At 38.9% G+C, this 17,745-nt stretch overlaps 2 protein-coding genes across 14 annotated transcripts in view; both read right to left on the reverse strand.

Moving 5' to 3' along the window:
• kif26ab (kinesin family member 26Ab) overlaps positions 1 to 6,242 on the reverse strand; it is a 75,417-nt gene extending 69,175 nt beyond the window's left edge. For 2 of the 4 annotated variants that reach the window (XM_083544016.1, XM_083544015.1), the window contains exons 1-2: positions 5,541 to 6,242; positions 3,326 to 3,556 (exon numbers count right to left, since the gene is read on the reverse strand). In XM_083544016.1, the coding sequence (XP_083400142.1) occupies positions 3,326 to 3,556; positions 5,541 to 5,675 (366 nt within the window). In that variant the 5' untranslated portion in view covers positions 5,676 to 6,242. Of the gene's footprint in view, positions 1 to 3,325; positions 3,557 to 3,770; positions 4,029 to 5,540 lie in introns of those variants that run through there. The other 2 variants (XM_083544018.1, XM_083544017.1) reach the window with 1 other exon arrangement.
• Positions 6,243 to 11,923: 5,681 nt separating this feature from the next.
• aspg (asparaginase homolog) overlaps positions 11,924 to 17,745 on the reverse strand; it is a 31,059-nt gene continuing 25,237 nt past the window's right edge. The window contains exons 13-19 of one of the 10 annotated variants that reach the window (XM_083544095.1): positions 16,729 to 16,815; positions 16,022 to 16,121; positions 15,796 to 15,861; positions 13,909 to 13,932; positions 13,558 to 13,578; positions 13,392 to 13,448; positions 11,924 to 13,056 (exon numbers count right to left, since the gene is read on the reverse strand). In XM_083544095.1, the coding sequence (XP_083400221.1) occupies positions 13,398 to 13,448; positions 13,558 to 13,578; positions 13,909 to 13,932; positions 15,796 to 15,861; positions 16,022 to 16,121; positions 16,729 to 16,815 (349 nt within the window). In that variant the 3' untranslated portion in view covers positions 11,924 to 13,056; positions 13,392 to 13,397. Of the gene's footprint in view, positions 13,579 to 13,908; positions 14,068 to 15,741; positions 15,862 to 16,021; positions 16,122 to 16,728; positions 16,816 to 17,745 lie in introns of all 10 variants that reach the window. The other 9 variants (XR_014534039.1, XM_083544096.1, XM_083544097.1 and 6 more) reach the window with 9 other exon arrangements.

Here is a 17,745-nt window from a genome sequence, read left to right on the forward strand (position 1 = left end):
CAAAGGAATCACTGACAATAAATAATAAAACAAAGGATGCGTAGAACCCTGGGCAAGCCCTGTGGAAAAATGCAAGCCAATGAAAAGCTGTGGGGCGTGAAGAAAGACTAATTGCCACCTGCTAACACGTACACTTTAGAAGACTATAAAGAAGCAGCTTGTCACCAGAGCATCAGTGCTGATCAAGCATTTCCTGGACCAAGCGTGACTATTAGCTGTCTGTAAGGAACGTTTCCTAATATCAGTTTTGGGATCAGCTTAAAAAAAAACAGTGCTGTACATGCAACACTGGGTTTGCCTTTTAAAAGTCAGTACTACACAGTTTTAAAGACTCTCTTCTATCAAATTTGTATGTCAGCAGTATGTGTTGTTTTCTGTGTTGCTAATCTAAAGCTGTTCACACAACTAATATTGCTACTGTTATAAAAGAAACAAAAATGGTATTAGAGAATTCACTGTCTGTGTGTGACATTCTGTGTGTGTATAGCTAATTAAATATGTAATAAATGTTTCATGCTAACATTCGGCCCTGTGCCAATGAGGTTTCTGGCAAAATCCAAATACACAACAGAATGATCATTAAAGCCAAAAGCACTCCACAGGGCCACTCTAGTCATGCCAGATGATTAAAGTAAACTAAACTTCACCACATACACCTGGGTAATGTTTAATGTACACTCCTTTGTAAAAAAAAAAATAGGCCAAGCACAAAATAGCAAAATTGTATGCTTTTAGTCAGAAATAGAGCAAATATTAAACAAATGCACTCCTGAGACGTCGGTGAAGCCATTTGATTGTTTACTTTTGCTGCAGTGACCTGAATGGAAAAGCTAGTAAGAGGTAAATTCACTTATACAGCCTCCTTAACACAAAGTTAAAATCACGATATGATTAAAAATTACTTAAACTATGATGTATATAATGATGTTAAATTCAAACTAGCATGTGTTTGTAGATTTTTTTTTTCTCCTTAAAGAGTAGTTATTATTTAGTTACCTGACACACCTGATGCTACCCATTATTATCAAGTAATAACTTGATAATAACCTCATAGGTGGCGTAATAGACAGCAATTTTTTGATGAATTATTTGTAGTTAAAAGCTTTTGGCCCAGGACTTCAGATCAGAAATTAGGCAACCAATATTATGTGAACTGACACAAAAATAACAACATATGCACTATTCTTTAAATGAAAAAAGACACATTAGGTCTCATAAGCAATCAGGCATAAATACAAGGTTGAATAAAAGTTCAGCAGCAATTTCTTGCTGCCCAATAAACCGTAAAACAATTCTTGGCAACTTATATCAGTCATGTGTCAGAGTTCAGGTCAGGTAAGCACACTGCAGCCCATTTGGACAATGCATCCTTTCTGCTCTTCAGCTCAGGAAACTGATCCCCCCCTCCCCAAAAAGCAGCCTCCCATGGTAGTTGTGCCCACTGCCTCATTAAGCCATCAGCACAGAGTCCGATAAAGTAATAATCCTTTGCTGTAACCTCCTCTATTTTCAAACCTGGTGCAGACCACACAGGAGCAATGATCTGCATGGCCAGACAGTCCAGAACTCTTTTTAAGTTCCCATGCGTAACCAGTTCCAGGAGCTCAGTGATGGAGGAAAAGGCAAGATAAGAAGAGAAGGGGAAGGGGTTTGGGTGCAGATATAACTAAGCCATGAATCCTGTTTATCCAAGTAAAAGGACTGCGTATTGGATATGCCACACATGCACAAACACATACACGTACAAAGACCTTCTCTGTCCTATCAGTTAACCTGGAAAAAAGCATTGAGGTGGGTGTGGGGGTAGTGGGGGTGGTGGCTAAATAAAGCTGGAGGGATTGAAATCCTACCTAAGCGTGAGATCTTCCTTTGAAACCACCACCACTAAATAGAGTTGGAGGGGGGACCTAAGGCTAGCCTCAGCAGCAGGTCAGACAACAATAAAGAGTTGCAAGCCTATATTTAACAGTGGTGGGAATTTGGTGCGGGTATACAGGAAAACTTTGAATGCATGGTGAAGGTCAACTGGGTGTCTGTTTCCTCTGCAGACTCCACAGCAAATACACTCAACTATTCCCCGGCAAACCCCCCAATCCCGAGGTCTACGGACAAGGAATGAGATAAGCATTGTTTTCCCAAAACAATGGGCCACTTCTAAATCGTGCTCCACTGAAAAGATCCCTAGCTATTGACACTCTTTGTTAGTAAATGTGGGAAAGACAAGTTTTGCATGACCAAGACAGTACAAATACAGCAACTCTGCAAATGACACATTATAAGTCGTTATTAAATCGGTCTTTTTAAAGATTTGTTGTAATAGTTTATATATTATTAAGAGTAACATTGTTGTGACAGTACTCAATTATAATAGCATACAATTCTAGAGACTTATAGAGGTTTACTAGGTACAGCACTCTTCAGGTTAAATGATCTCGGTACACTAGCATACTGTGTACACAAATGAGTTTTTTCCTGTTTATACAGACTGCAACTAATCATGACCATAAGGGGGAATTCACATTTGGCCTTGGCAAGCGATGAAGGATTTCAATCATCACCACTAATTGAGTCTCGTATAATTCAAGTCCTCCCACTGCAGCTTCAAGCTCACTAGAGCTGAAAGCATGCTAAAATCCATAGAATAAAGGAACATATTTTGTTTTTTTGATGTTCATACAATGATACGATTTCTGATCGTTTTCGTCTTGGTAGAGATCATGAACAACTAGTATTTTGAGTTACAGTCCTAAATGACTTGAGTTAAATGGTATTAAGTACAAAAAACCCAGTTACTTAAAATGAGTCATGTCAACTGTAGTCTGATTAAACATGACTGGAAAAATCAGAGCTAATGTGAAACATGACAGGTTTAAAATCAAATCTTAATCTCAAAGTGTTTGGGATTGGTAAGTTGAAAGGTCAGGTATAAAAAGCTCAATCCTGACCTTGAGTTACTCTCTGCCTCCCACGTCTGAAAAACATGGCAGTAGGTAGATTAGATATTCTAAATTGCCTCTAAGTCTTTGTATATGTGTGCATATGGTGCCCTTTGATGGCCTGCCATCCTATCAAGGATGTATTCCCATCTCACACCCACAGTTCCCAAATCAGGTAATAAATCCAGTGAGACTGCATAGTCAAGATGAATGAATGACACTAAAAATAGTTTTTGGTCAGATAAAGAGGGTGGCATTTCTCCTGGCTATGCTGGAACATATGCTGGGCTATGCTATGCTGCAGCATTTCTCCTGGCTCTGAATGCAGTATGTGTGTAGGTGTTAACGGTTTGGTCAAAAACATCTCTCAAATCATCTCTCACACTGACCTGCAGAGATGTTGGCTCGGTCAGGGCAAGTGCTTGCCTCTTGAGCTCCTCCACAGTCACACGGCATTGCTTGCACATGTCTGCGGCTTTAGTGACGTCGTCCCGGTCCGTCTCGGCGATGCTGACTGAGCGCGCGCCCTCGGGCTGCGGTCTGCTCCCACAGCGCCTCTGTCTCGGACTGGGCTCGGAGGAAGAGCAGGAAGAAGACTCTGTACTGGAAGTGCCATCAAGCTGGGAAAGAAATGAGCAGAACAAGTTCATAAGATCAGGATGCGCATTTGAGAGCACCGTTATTATAGCATGAACAACGAAATCCTATGCAGCATTTCTAGTTTTGGCAAAACCTGGTAGCGCTGATGATCCTTTAGATGACAAATTCTCATCGACCTACACACAAGACTCAACCAACAACTCTGAAAACACCACCACTCATTTTGGAACTTACTGCAGCGCCCCTGTTGCTCTGACCCTCCGCAGCGCTCTCAGCTCGAGTCATCTTGTTTGAAACTTTGCAAAAAAAAAAAAAAGCTTAGCAAGCTGTTTGGTTTTTCAGAATATTTCCAGGTTATGCGCGCTGGTTAGTGAAACGCGGTGAAAGGAGCATGTTTAGATCGCCATAGAAAACTTGGTGCGTTTTTTTCGGGCCATGTCGGAGCGGAGCTGCGGGTCGGCCCGCCGTCACTGCGCTTCACCATAAGCCGCTGAGGGGGCGTGGCTGTACACACGCGTGTGCGCGCTCCAGCCCCTTCCATAATTGCTACGTAATAGTGCGCTAGTATAGGCGGACGGGTAGCCTTCTTTTACAGCCTGCATGCGCTTTAGAGAGTGACTCTATGATCAGACCTGAAGTAAAACCTAAAGAACATGTCTACAACGTGCCTCCAAAACTGAATAAGAATTTCTCAAATTGCATTGAAAATTCATATTAGCTGAATTTGAATGGTTCCTGCTACATAAACTGTCTTTTTTTTATGGACTATCCTAAATTCAGTTGTAAGCAGACCCATGTTTTACAAGAATGATGTCATATTGTACATGCTGTATAAATGTCACCGTGTTGCTGCTGCCCTGACTGAGGCGCACACGATTTTCTTCCTTATTACTCTGGCTCCATCATCTGGTCATTTTTTAAATTACAACTTACCTACATTAGTGAACTAAAAAAAAAGCTACGGCGATTTTAAATATTTAATTATTTATCTCCAGATAGTTGATGTTGGTGATGTAAGCACTGTGGTCACATGATTTGTAGTCACAGCCCAAGTGGTACCTCCACCTCAATTGTCCACCTTCTTTGTCTGTCTATTTGTCACAGGCTGTGCAACATCAATTGATGAACTGTTAAAAAGAAGACTTCCAAGACACAGAAAAGGGGGTAACGCATGAATTCAGAATCGCAAGTGACACGTTGCTGTATTCTTATATTCTTGATCATTTTTTAAATCAAATCATTTAGACTTGTTTTTAGAAAAGGATATGCGTTAACTATGATGTCCATCCTTTAATTAAAAATAATTATAACAAATAAGACTTTCAAGACTTAATGATTTGCCCTAGTGTTATAAGGCGGATTTGTTCTAGTGAGAGCACACGAAGTGAAGATGGAGCCTACTCCACGTTGCTTCAATATCACTTACATCAAATTCACCTATTGTTAAAAGAAACAGTAAGCACATGCAACATTGAAATCAATATTCAGACACATTCAGCAAACTGACTATGTAGCTTTGACAGTATGTGCTCGAAATGCTGTTTTTTTTTTTTGCAATATGTTATTGTCTTATCTATAGCCAGAGTATAGTTTATATCATTTTCAGGTTATCAGCTGAATATCAATGTTCCCATTGGTGTATATCAGTCTTACACTATTCTACACACTCGTCCAAACGACGTGAAAGGTTTTGTTAAAGTCATGTGTGTTCTCTGATTGCTCTTTTACAGTCTGCATCGTTGCCAGCGCCGATTACAGAACCTGTTGCAAGAAGGAACCATGGGAATGATTTCTTAAACCTCTTTTTAAAAACTTATTTAACATATATTTACTAACCCTAAAGGTTTCCTATGACAGTAAGTGATTTAAACATTTATTCGGCAGATGGTGGAGTGAGTGATGGAAGAAGAGAGCTGTTCTCGGTGCTGACTCTCGTGGCCACTCCCGCTTACACGCGCACATTGAAACGACAACTAACTTGTAGAGTGGCTAAGATGCACTTACCTTTGCTTTCCGTCTTAAAAGATGACTTGTAAATCCAAATATTATATCTGAGTCCACGAAAAAGGTTCCCAAGTCAATGACGGTTGGATTTGGTTTTTCCGACCCGGACGCGTCCTCGGACTTTTGTACATCCATTTTATGAGACAATAATCCCTTAGTTTTAGGGCAGATTTGAGAATGTGGAACGCGATATGCTCCACTCAGTCATTTTACCTTTCCCCAAAATAATGGTTTGATTTTAATCCAGAGAATGCTTTTTACATACATCCATCTGTAACTCATGCAAAGCGTTCAGTTTATCCTCAGTGCTTTGTCAGTTATTTATCTCGTGTGATATGTATCATCCCAGTGTCTTAGGATATGTCCAAATAAGCAACAAGCCCATTAGAAATCCTCTTGCAATCCATGCGCTATGAACAAACATCTTTGTGAGGCACTTTCCTCATTCAAGCATCCACGCTGCAGCTCAGACAGAGCTGCCAGGAGACTCAAGCAACAGTGATGAGGAGGACCACCTTCAGCAACTCCACCTCTCTTTCTATTTCCTTCGTTCTCTCTCTCTCTCTCTCTCTCTCTCTCTCTCTCTCTCTCTCTCTCTCTCTCTCTCTCTCTCTCTCTCTCTCTCTTTCTCTCTCTCTGTCAGTCTATCTCTCTTTATCCCTGCACCTTCTGTTCATTCTATGTTCATCTCGCGCGCTCTCTGTCTGTATTTTCTCATGCAGTATCTGCATCGCTCTCTCTCTCTCTCTCTCTCTCTCTCTCTCTCTCTCTCTCTCTCTCTCTCTCTCTCTCTCTCTCTCTCATTGTGTGTTTTCATCTTCTCCAATCTGTCTTTCCATTTGTCCCTTTCCCAACATTGCTTTTCCAGGTTAACAGTTTCTAACTGCATCATGATCCCCAAATTTAAAAACTGTACTATTGCAGTTGCCACTGTAAGCATGTTGAGACTTTTTGTTTTATTGAAAAGTTGAATTTTCCACTATATGTTCTTTTACATTTAAGTACATAAAGTAAAGTGAGCCCAGTGATATTGAATAAGTTAGACTTCTTTCTACTGAAAGAAAAAGGTATACTATACATTTTGGGTACAAACGCTCTTTGGTGATGTGGTAAAACCATATGAAAGTCTTAGAGAAATGTAATATATATCACCTGAGATAATCAGACATTATGCATTACTGATGAGTCCTAACAAAGTACATTTGTAATGCCTATATCTTAAAGAACAGAAGAGCTCATAGAAGCATATAACCCTTGTGCCTTGGAAGTGTGTGGTTGCCATGTAAGCATGTAAGCATAGTCCGCGATCTGCATAAATGTTTCAAATGTCTATTGATGCCATCGACACCTTAGAAAGGCTTTGGGGAATTTTGGGCAGCTCGTCTCTCGAGCCTGACGCTTTGTGCATAACAGATTGCATTCATCTCCAAGCTGAAATGGGTTTCTCCACCTTTACCGTGTGGCAGTTGTGGATTAATGTGTCTTAATATCAGGGATTATTCTCCGCCACTGACATGAAAGTGAGCGCTCGTTTGCTCTGCGCTCTCAAGTCGTTCTGCAATCGAGCATCTTATAGACTGAAGCGCATTACGCCTGATTAAGTCGGTTCTATTCCGCTGTTTGTACACTGAATGCACAACATTACAGCCGGCCTGTTAATAAAACTCTTATCTGGTGCACACAGAGGACTTCGTTGTAGATAAGCAGCTGGCCATTACAGCCGTAATAAACTCGTTTCTGGTTTGAAGAGTCGTTTCCGCTGCCCATGAAGGGGAGACACTGCCGATGGTTGACAAGTTCGACCGTGAATACCGTGTCATTGCACCAGTGAGATTCGGAAGCTTGTGATCGGTGCGTCATAAATTTTGTCACCAAAGTAAAACACGCACACAATAACGCGGGAAACACATGCGCACACACGGACACAGAGAGCGCGCACCCATACACACACACATAGATGACAGTGTGGGCTAGAAAGGTGTGGTCGGGGTCACCCATCCGTTAGTGTTTTAGGACCTGATGATTGCAATCCGTTGTAAATGTGATTTAGCACGCACAGCCGCTGGATGGGGCAGGGTCACCCTAGCACGCTGATGAAATTCCGCAGAGAGTTCTCCAGGGACCGCGGGCCGACATCTGGTGGCCTCGCCCGTGTAGGCAATGCGCTTCGGGCTCCTCATTAAGAGTGCCGACATGTCCTCCTCCTCCTTCTCCTGCTTCTCCTCCTTCTCCCTCTCCTCCTCCTTCCCACTCATCATCAGAGCTCTTCGCCTCTGCTCTATAACAAGCAGCATTTAGCGAATATCGGCGCTAAAGGCACACCGCTGAGATCAAGCGCCTTACTCGGATAAAGAAAGCAACTTGCAATCTTGGCTTATGAATAATGTATTAAAAGCAAATGTGAGTGTAGTGACATTGTGACATTTAGTGCAATATAGTTCAGTGGGTGGTTTGATTTTTGTACATTTACAAAATCAATCAATCTATCTATCTATCTATCTATCTATCTATCTATCTATCTATCTATCTATCTATCTATCTATCTATCTATCTATCTATCTATCTATCTATCTATCTATCTATCTATCTATCTATCTATCTATTTGTGTTACAAATATGGAACATATAAACATGGAACATATAAATATGGAACATGTACACGTGGAACACTACTTTTATAAGAATATTTTTCCATCCATTTTATAGCTATATGCTTTTCATTCTGGTGTTCTTTAAGCTTTGAAGTCTGATAATGACACACTTGCCATTTTTTTCCTCGTTTTTTCGCTTGACACTAATCAATATTAGCCTATTTGAATTTCGGACCTTATTTACAATTCATGAGTCTCTTTAGTCTTCTCCATCTTGTTTCTGTGTCTTGTGCCTAAGAGCCAGATAATCCCCGGGATTTGTTTTCTAATAGCCTGCAAGCTGTATATTTTGTAATATAGAAGTTTGTGGACTGAGCTGTTGTGTGTATGGTCTTCTTTCCTGATTGCGTTTGTTGTAATGATCACCATTTTTTTAAACTTGTCATGAACTAATGAGACTTGATGGAAGGATTTAACGTAATAATTGCGCTTATTGATTCGCCTGGGCTTTCGTTCAACGCTTGCCCTCGCTTGTCGTGCATTTGTCACGCTTAGACGCTTGTAAGGCTGTGCCCGTAAATCATCAGGGCAAAAACGCAGGACGTCTCCAGAATAAATACATATAGAAGAAATTGGGTTCCGAGTCCCGGAGAGAATCTTCAGCACCACGGAGAGCGCCAACTCAACGTAAAACTCAAGTTCAAAACTGTCCATCCGCTTTATTCTCACTCTTTATAAAATAATAATAATAATAATAATTATAATAATAATAATAATAATAATAATAAATAAATAACACCACAGAGATCACCGTGTAAGGTAGGGGTTTTCAATCTTACCAACAAAGTGCTGGTGTGTTTGCAGCTTTTCATTACGGCCAAGCAGGGGCCACACCTAGCAGTCGTTTGAAGATCGAGATCAATAGATTAAACAAGTGGAATCAGTTGTGTTCCTGCTTAGCTGGAATGAAAATCTGTAGACACACTAACACTCTGAGGATAAGATTGAATACCACTGCTGGAGAGAACGGAGAGAGAGAGAGAGAGAGAGAGAGAGAGAGAGAGAGAGAGAGAGAGAGAGAGAGAGATGTACCTTATAGCCCTGTCGAAATGCAGCAACACAAATGAATTTACTATTTAAATAATATAAAATGTACCTATATGTAAATCGGTGCTTACACACAGATTCCTTGACACATAGCTTACCTTTAAAATAGCAAAATCGGAAAGAAAGCAAGAAAGCAAGAAAGCAAGAAAGAAAGAAAGCAAGAAAGAAAGAAAGCAAGAAAGAAAGAAAGAAAGAAAGAAAGAAAGAAAGAAAGAAAGAAAGAAAGAAAGAAAGAAAGTTATTTAAGATGTTAGAGAAAACATGAGAGATGACTGTACACACTTCGTTTTCTGAATGGAACGTTTTATTGGAAAATAAAATAATACAATACATTTACCACAATGAAAACCTCTAATTAAAATATCATCTATTTGTTGGGAGAAAAAAACTGTTAAAACACTATTTATGATGTTAGTTAATCACCTGCTGAAAGCTTGATGAAATCATCCAGACTGCACAGGTTGGATATGCACATTATCTATAGCAGCAGATTTATGAAGTATAAACAGGCGGAGGGATCTCTTTCTTCCTCTTCTTTTTCAGCTCCAAAGCAAACGTCTGCCTGGTCAAGTGGTCCTAAACATTTCACAATTTTTGGATAGAACTGTTGAACTGTTAAGAACCACTGCACCCGACAAACCGCATTGATTCCATCACTTCCGGGTAGGGAAGACCCGCGAGGTGGCTGTCTTCAAATTTGGGCTACGTCCAAAACCGCCTACTAAAAATTAGGTCAAATGCACGACACAGAATGTGGCGTTTTTTGACAAACAAACAATCGAGGTAGTATGCGGTTTTTAACTAGGAGCAGTCGTCTTACCATAGGTTACAGCAATCAAACCTCATCCCAGTGCGTTTCAGTTCCTTGGTGAGAAAACCTAATAAAGCAATTTCTAAATAAATAAATACGCAAAAAGCAAAACTAAGCACGAAAGCGTCTTCTCCCCGATGTGCCAAATGTGTGACAGTGCAGTGTTTTTATACTGCGAGCTAAGGGCACTGTTCATACAAGCCCTATTCAATGAAGCAGGCTGGAATGAAGGCCGTGCAGGTCAGACCGGCTCTCCTGGCTTCCTACAACACCTACTCCCCAAACGCTCAACTCCACATTCAGCCATGCCCAGGACACCATTCTCTCTCTCTCGAAGTTCCAGAAATACTTTATCAGTGTAATCCAAAAAAAAAAAAAAAAAAAAAAAAAAAAAAAACTTACTGAAACTGTATGCAAACTACAGTTTTTGTGATCATTTTACAGATATTTTGATAGCTAATTGTTTCTATGGACCTGCACCATAGAATAAACCTCCTATTATCATTTTAATGCATTTAGATCCAATTTAAACATTTATTTACAGTGAAAGAGGTTTTTATTTTTATTATTTCTGTAATAAACAGGATTTCAAATTTTTGGATAAAATAAAAAACGTTGGTGAAACACATCATATATTCTAAATTTCTTCGCACACACCTGCTACCATGCACACCTCAGGTGTGTAAAGGAACTTCATGTATTTCTGTAAATATCATGTACACAATATGGCCCTAGGAGTGTGGACACCTGACCATTACACCTATATTTAGGCATCTTTTGCTGTTAAAATAAAGCTCTACTCTTCAGGGAAGGATTTCAATGTGTGACTGTAAAAATTTGTATTCAGCAACTAGAGTATTATTGAGATCAGACTCTGATGTAGATAGAGGAGGCCTGAGGTTCATGCAGCATTCCAGTTCATCCCAATGATGTTTAATGGGTCTGAGGTCAGGACTCTGTAAAGGCCACCTGAGTTCTTATTTTACAGATCATGTTCTTTCTGGAGCTTGCAGTGGGAACAAGGGCATTGTGATGCAGGAACAGATTCAAGCTGCTTAGTTCCAGTAAAGGGCATAATAATATATTCCATACAATTGTGTTCAACTTTGTAGCAACAGTTTCAAGAAGTACTTTATATATGTGTGCTCATCTGGTGTAAACAAACTTTTAGTCATAGAGTGTATATTACTAGTAGTTAGCATAATATATTTTCAAGATTCCTACAGCTATACAAGATATAAATATGACAAGATGGCCTGGAATATGGGACACATGGTACACAGACTTTTATTTATTTATTTATATATATATATATATATATATATATATATATATATATATATATATATATATATATATATATGTGTGTGTGTGTGTGTGTGTGTGTGTGTGTGTGTGTGTGTGTGTGTGTGTGTGTGTGTGTGTGTATAATGACAATAACACTTTGGGGTTTTCTAGTTTCATTATAAACATATCAAATCCCTTAAATTCCGAGCTAATTACTCTGTGCAGCCCAACCTTACACAAAAATGGTATGTTTATGTCAGCCTTCTGTTTTAAAAAAACAGAATTTGCACATTTTATTACATTGTGTTTGAATTTTACATATTTTATGTTAAACCCATTTATGAGGTAAATGACATTACATAACAGCCAAATCAGCCAGCTTGTACTTCACGATGTTCCACATTTTGAAGATATGACCACTTTGTAAAGTAACCTTTTGCAAACATGTATATTCATGAGAGAGAGAGAGAGAGAGAGAGAGAGAGAGAGAGAGAGAGAGAGAGAGAGAGAGAGAGAGAGAGACAGAGAGGTAGAGAAAGGGAGGAAAAGGCATTCAACCATTAATTTAATAAACAAAAGGAAAACAATTTGGATGAAAATGTTTTATTCCCAGGTTTGTGCTTATCTAACATTAAGCATAGATTTTCTAACGTATACAAAACTCACAATCATAGGATATTATTAACAATTATAATAATAATAAACTGACTACTTTCCAGTGACATAAAACATATCTTTTTTCGCATTCTGATATTACCTGAGTTTTTCTCCACATTTGTGTGTCCTCAAAACATGTCACACTATGGTGATGTGAATTGAAAAGAGACTAAATATTGCACAACAATTTTGTAGCATTTCACATAAGCAGATGGTAAATTAGCCAAAAGCCAAAATAACTTTGGCTAGTGCAAATCATAACACTTTCTTTCCACTTCATGACACCCTAACGAGATGATCAGTAAACCTGATTACACACGATACAGTTTAAACAGCATATCTGAACTGAAACCGTTCCCAAACATGGGTTTCATAAACGCACAAGCACCTTCTAAAATGTACAATACATATTGTATCCCGACACAATAACACTATTACTTTCTAATACTGATGTGATGTCAACAGGTCCAGCATTATTGCTCAGTAATATGAAATACCATTCAGTCATTATACCTGAACATACATACACTTACATTTATGTGCTTCGTCCTGTATACATATGGTCCAGAGAACCAAGAACAAGCTTTGTTTCTAATTAAAAGCGTTTACACTTTAATGACACAATTAAATCAGGTATTTAAAAAAAAGGAAGATTGGAGGAGGGAGAAATAAAACCAGTTTTATGCTATGCTCATATTAAGATTCTTACTCACAATATGCACATACCTAATATCGTGTGCATTACTATCCAGCACATATTTATTTATCCTCTGCGTGACCCAGGTTTTATACCGTACTCAATCATAAGCAAAATTAGTCATCTGGTGTCACTCAGGGTGGATGTACTCCTGTCCGAGTCCTACTTCCTTAAGCAGCCTTCTTACCACTGCCACCTTTGGTTTAGTTGTTTATAAAGTAAAGCTGCTTTGTGAAATTATCTGCTGTAACAACACTATAAAAATACACTTAAAAAAAAAAAGAAAAAAGAAAAAGAAATAGTGCTAGTGGGATTGTCTTCTTAGTACTTCTGTGGACAAGCTGAAAACTCGATGAATTCACCATTCTGGAAAATAAACAAGAAAAAGGAAAAAATCAAAAAGGTTTTCCCTTCTAAATATATGTAAGAAATTGATTTTCTACATTTATATTTGGCCATTTTGCATTTTGGAAAGCACAGAGAGTCATGCAAATGTCATTTACCAATGTGTTTACCCAGTAACCCATTTAATTGGCAACATTAGAATATAATAAACAAAACATTTAGCAAACTAAAGGCAGAGTAGCTGAATTTTATTTAGAAAGTAATTATTTTAAAGTACAATGATTAAGGAGCAGAAGACAAAAAATTTAGAGTTGCAGTTGCAGCCACAGTCTTTTCAGAAGGTCAAAATGACAAACCAGGCACTAAAAGTAGTGGTTGGTGATCTGTTTCTCTCCAAAAGTTTGTATGTCGAGCTATAAATACAGGCAAAAACCAGATTCTGAATAGACAAAATTTTTGAGAACATTCACACACTCGCACACACGCAAGCATTATATATGTTTGTAAAATATTACAATTTACCTCTTCAGTTTCATCAAAAACCTGCAAAGAAATGTTATAATAATCTATAAAAAGACAATGAATATAGAAAACAGAATATTCTACAAGGCAGAGATGTGACAACACACAATTTGCTCAGAGCACATAACAGACCAAAGGATGACATTTCCCTCAGTTGAGGGTAAAAATAAAAATGCAACTTTCTGAACAAGGGAAGAATGACTTTTGATTAATGCCACATATGTCTTATGGCATTATGTATTTCATGACATCACATGACAGCAGATGTAAATGTATGCAATTCATTTGAGATGCCAGAAATGTTTAAAGGTGTTCTGAAATGGAATGGAATGGGAAAACAGAAATGTTCACCTCAAAACCCTCATCTGCCTGATGCTGTGTTGTGCACAGTAGCAGCAAAACAAAACAAAAAAAAGAATAAACAAACAATCAAATTGTCTGTCATTTCTGCGTTTTGTTTCAATCCGTTTGAAGATTTCGGTGTAACTCAGCTCATGCTGTGGTGTGTGTGTGTGTGTGTGTGTGTGTGTGTGTGTGTGTGTAATATATATATATATATATATATATATACACAGATACAGTGAGGAAAATAAGTATTTGAACCCCCTGCTATTTTGCAAGTTCTCCCACTTAGAAATCATGGAGGGGTCTGAAATTGTCATCGTAGGTGCATGTCCACTGTGAGAGACATAATCTAAAAAAAAATCCAGAAATCACAATGTATGATTTTTAAACTATTTATTTGTATGATACAGCTGCAAATAAGTATTTGAACACCTGAGAAAGTCAATGTTAATATTTGGTACAGTAGCCTTTGTTTGAGGTCAAACGTTTCCTGTAGTTTTTCATCAGGTTTGCACACACTGCAGGAGGGATTTTGGCCCACTCCTCCACACAGATCTTCTCTAGATCAGTCAGGTTTATATCCTGTCGCTGAGAAACACAGAGTTTGAGCTCCCTCCAAAGATTCTCTATTGGGTTTAGGTCTGGAGATTGGCTAGGCCATGCCAGAACCTTGATATGCTTCTTACAGAGCCACTCCTTGGTTATCCTGGCTGTGTGCTTCGGGTCATTGTCATGTTGAAAGACCCAGCCTTGCCCCATCTTCAATGCTCTAACTGAGGGAAGGAGGTTGTTCCCCAAAATCTCGCAATACATGGCCCCGGTCATCCTCTCCTTAATACAGTGCAGTCGCCCTGTCCCATGTGCAGAAAAACACCCCCAAAGCATGATGCTACCACCCCCATGCTTCACAGTAGTGATGGTGTTCTTGGGATGGTACTCATCATTCTTCTTCCTCCAAACACGTTTAGTGAAATTATGACCCAAAAGTTCTATTTTGGTCGCATCTGACCACATGACTTTCTCCCATGACTCCTCTGGATCATCCAAATGGTCATTGGCAAACTTAAGACGTGCCTGGACATATGCTGGTTTTAGCAGGGGAACCTTCCGTGCCATGCATGATTTCAAACCATGACGTCTTAGTGTATTACCATCAGTAACCTTGGAAAAGGTGGTCTCAGCTCTTTTCAGGTCATTGACCAGCTCCTCCCGTGTAGTTCTGGGCTGATTTCTTACCTTCCTTAGGATCATTGAGACCCCACGAGGTGAGATCTTGCATGGAGCCCCAGTCCGAGGGAGATTGACAGTCATGTTTAGCTTTTTCCATTTTCTAATGATTGCTCCAACAGTGGACCTTTTTTCACCGAGCTGCTTGGCAATTTCCCCCTAGCCCTTTCCAGCCTTGTGGAGGTGTACAATTTTGTCTCTAGTGTCTTTGGACAGCTCTTTGGTCTTGGCCACGTTAGTAGTTGGATTCTTACTGATTGTATGGGGTGGACAGGTGTCTTTATGCAGCTAACGACCTCAAACAGGTGCATCTAATTTAGGATAGTAAATGTAGTGGAGGTGGACATTTTAAAGGCAGACTAACAGGTCTTTGAGGGTCTGAATTCTAGCTGATAGACCGGTGTTCAAATACTTATTTTCAGCTGTATCATACAAATAAATTGTTAAAAAATCATATATTGTGATTTCTGGATTTTTTTTTTTAGATTATGTCTCTCACAGTGGACATGCACCTACAATGAAAATTTCAGACCCCTCCATGATTTCTAAGTGAGAGAACTTGCAAAATAGCAGGGTGTTCAAATACTTATTTTCCTCACTGTATATATATATATGTGTGTGTGTGTGTGTGTGTGTGTTTGTGTATTTTTGTGCAATGAGCAATACCTGAGCTCGGTACTGGGCAGCCCGTTGAAGAAACTGCACAGCTTCCTCATTGCCAGACTGCATGGCCTGAGAATAAGAGATACTGGGTTATATTGACTATTTAGAAACATACAAGCAGACAAGAAACAGAAGTACTTTCTCACTGTTTTATATTTATTTGTTTTATATTTTTTACTTACATTGAGACTCAGAGAGAGTCATGTGAAGGAATTCTAGCTATACTTACCACTTCAATGGCTATTTGCCCATTATAACTTGGCATAGTCAGATCAGCTCCAGCCAAGTGCCAAATCTCCAAGCCTTCCAAGTCTGCATTTGCTACCAGGCTTTGAAACATACAGAAGAGACACACACACACACACACACACACACACACACACACACACACACACACACACACACACACAAACACACACACACACAAACACACACACACACAAACACACACAAATTACTTTGTATAATTTTGATAAAACACAGATTACTGAAAAATGCTCACAACATTCCTATTAACCTGATGGTCTGTTATAAGGTGATAAATCAGCCAAGAGAGAAATAACTATTGTGTTTATGTGTGTGCATTTCTTCTATATTTTATTTATAATAGTGTTTCTATAAACCCAACAAATAAATACAAAGGATAGAAATTGGTGGAATTTCAAAACAAACCCGAACACACATCAGATACCTACCAATGACCCTAAAAAAATCCCTATAAAATAAACGTGAGGTAAATAAAGGACACAATACAATTTTTTTCACACTTCTCACAGTTGACCAAACAGTGTAAAACTACATTTTTGACATTTGCTGTATGTATGTAATGTAGTTCGGGAACATTCTAAAACCTTGAGGAAGCCTTGAATTACTGGTCAAACTTGCATAAATGCTACACAAGAGAGAAGTGAAGTATAGTGTGTGTGAGTGTGTCACCTGCAGAACTCGGTTCCGGCATCTTCCATTTCATCACGGGAGAAATGGGCGCCTGTTTTTCTCAGTAACTTCACCACATCTTTGTGCCTATGAAAGAAGATATGTTAAAGAAAATATGACTGATGCACAGCTGTTGAAAGTAGAACAGCTGAATTCTTGTTTTGCCTGTGATACAGTATCTTGATTCTTATCAAAGTGTTTTAACATAAAGCATACGATTTCATATTGAAAACCACTTTCGTCTGAAATGGATCTAAAGCTCCAATAATACAGTGCCATCTATTTTTCTCAGTGGTGTTAAGCAACCCTGACTTTAAAGGGAATGTTTGTTCCTGTATTGGATCTGGCACTGAAAACTTAACTTAGTAAAGTTGGTTTGATTATGTTTGATTAACCTTTGTGCTTAGCAACTGTTGGCACTAGAGTTTAGTGGCTGATACTACAGCACCACAGTGCCTGCAAGGTTGTAGGCAGGTTGGGACAAGTCAAGACACACAACACTACAAACAAACATACCACAGGCAACATAAAAAAATAAATTATAAGATTACTGGATCCCAGAATGGCAGCAGTTTAGTAAGAAGGTCACAATTTTTGCAGTATAGGACTAAAGCAACAACTTCATTATAAATATGAAACCAATGCTTTTCCAGACAGGCCTAATTAAATCTTTATCTTTGAATTCATGTTCCTTACATAATGAGAGGTGTGGTCCTCCACTTATCTATTCCAGGGTTACAGTTTAGCCCTACCCTGCTGTATGTGTTTCCTTGTCCGGTTAGTCCTACCTCGACTAGTCATAGTATCTGTCAGTCATAAAGAGAGTAGCAGGTAGGGCTGGTTAATAGAACACACCTTTTTAGCATTCTCCTTTTCTCTTCCTTATAGAAATGACACATTACAGTTACAGTTGTTACAGTTGCAGCGTTGCAAGTTTCCAAATGGATCGCGTTAATATTTTTGAAAATTGTCCCTTACTGCTGATTTCTCAGTTTACGGCAGCTTATATTTAGACAA

Source organism: Silurus aristotelis (assembly GCF_946808225.1).
Source record: "Silurus aristotelis genome assembly, chromosome: 6".
Taxonomy (NCBI): Eukaryota; Metazoa; Chordata; class Actinopteri; order Siluriformes; family Siluridae; genus Silurus; species Silurus aristotelis.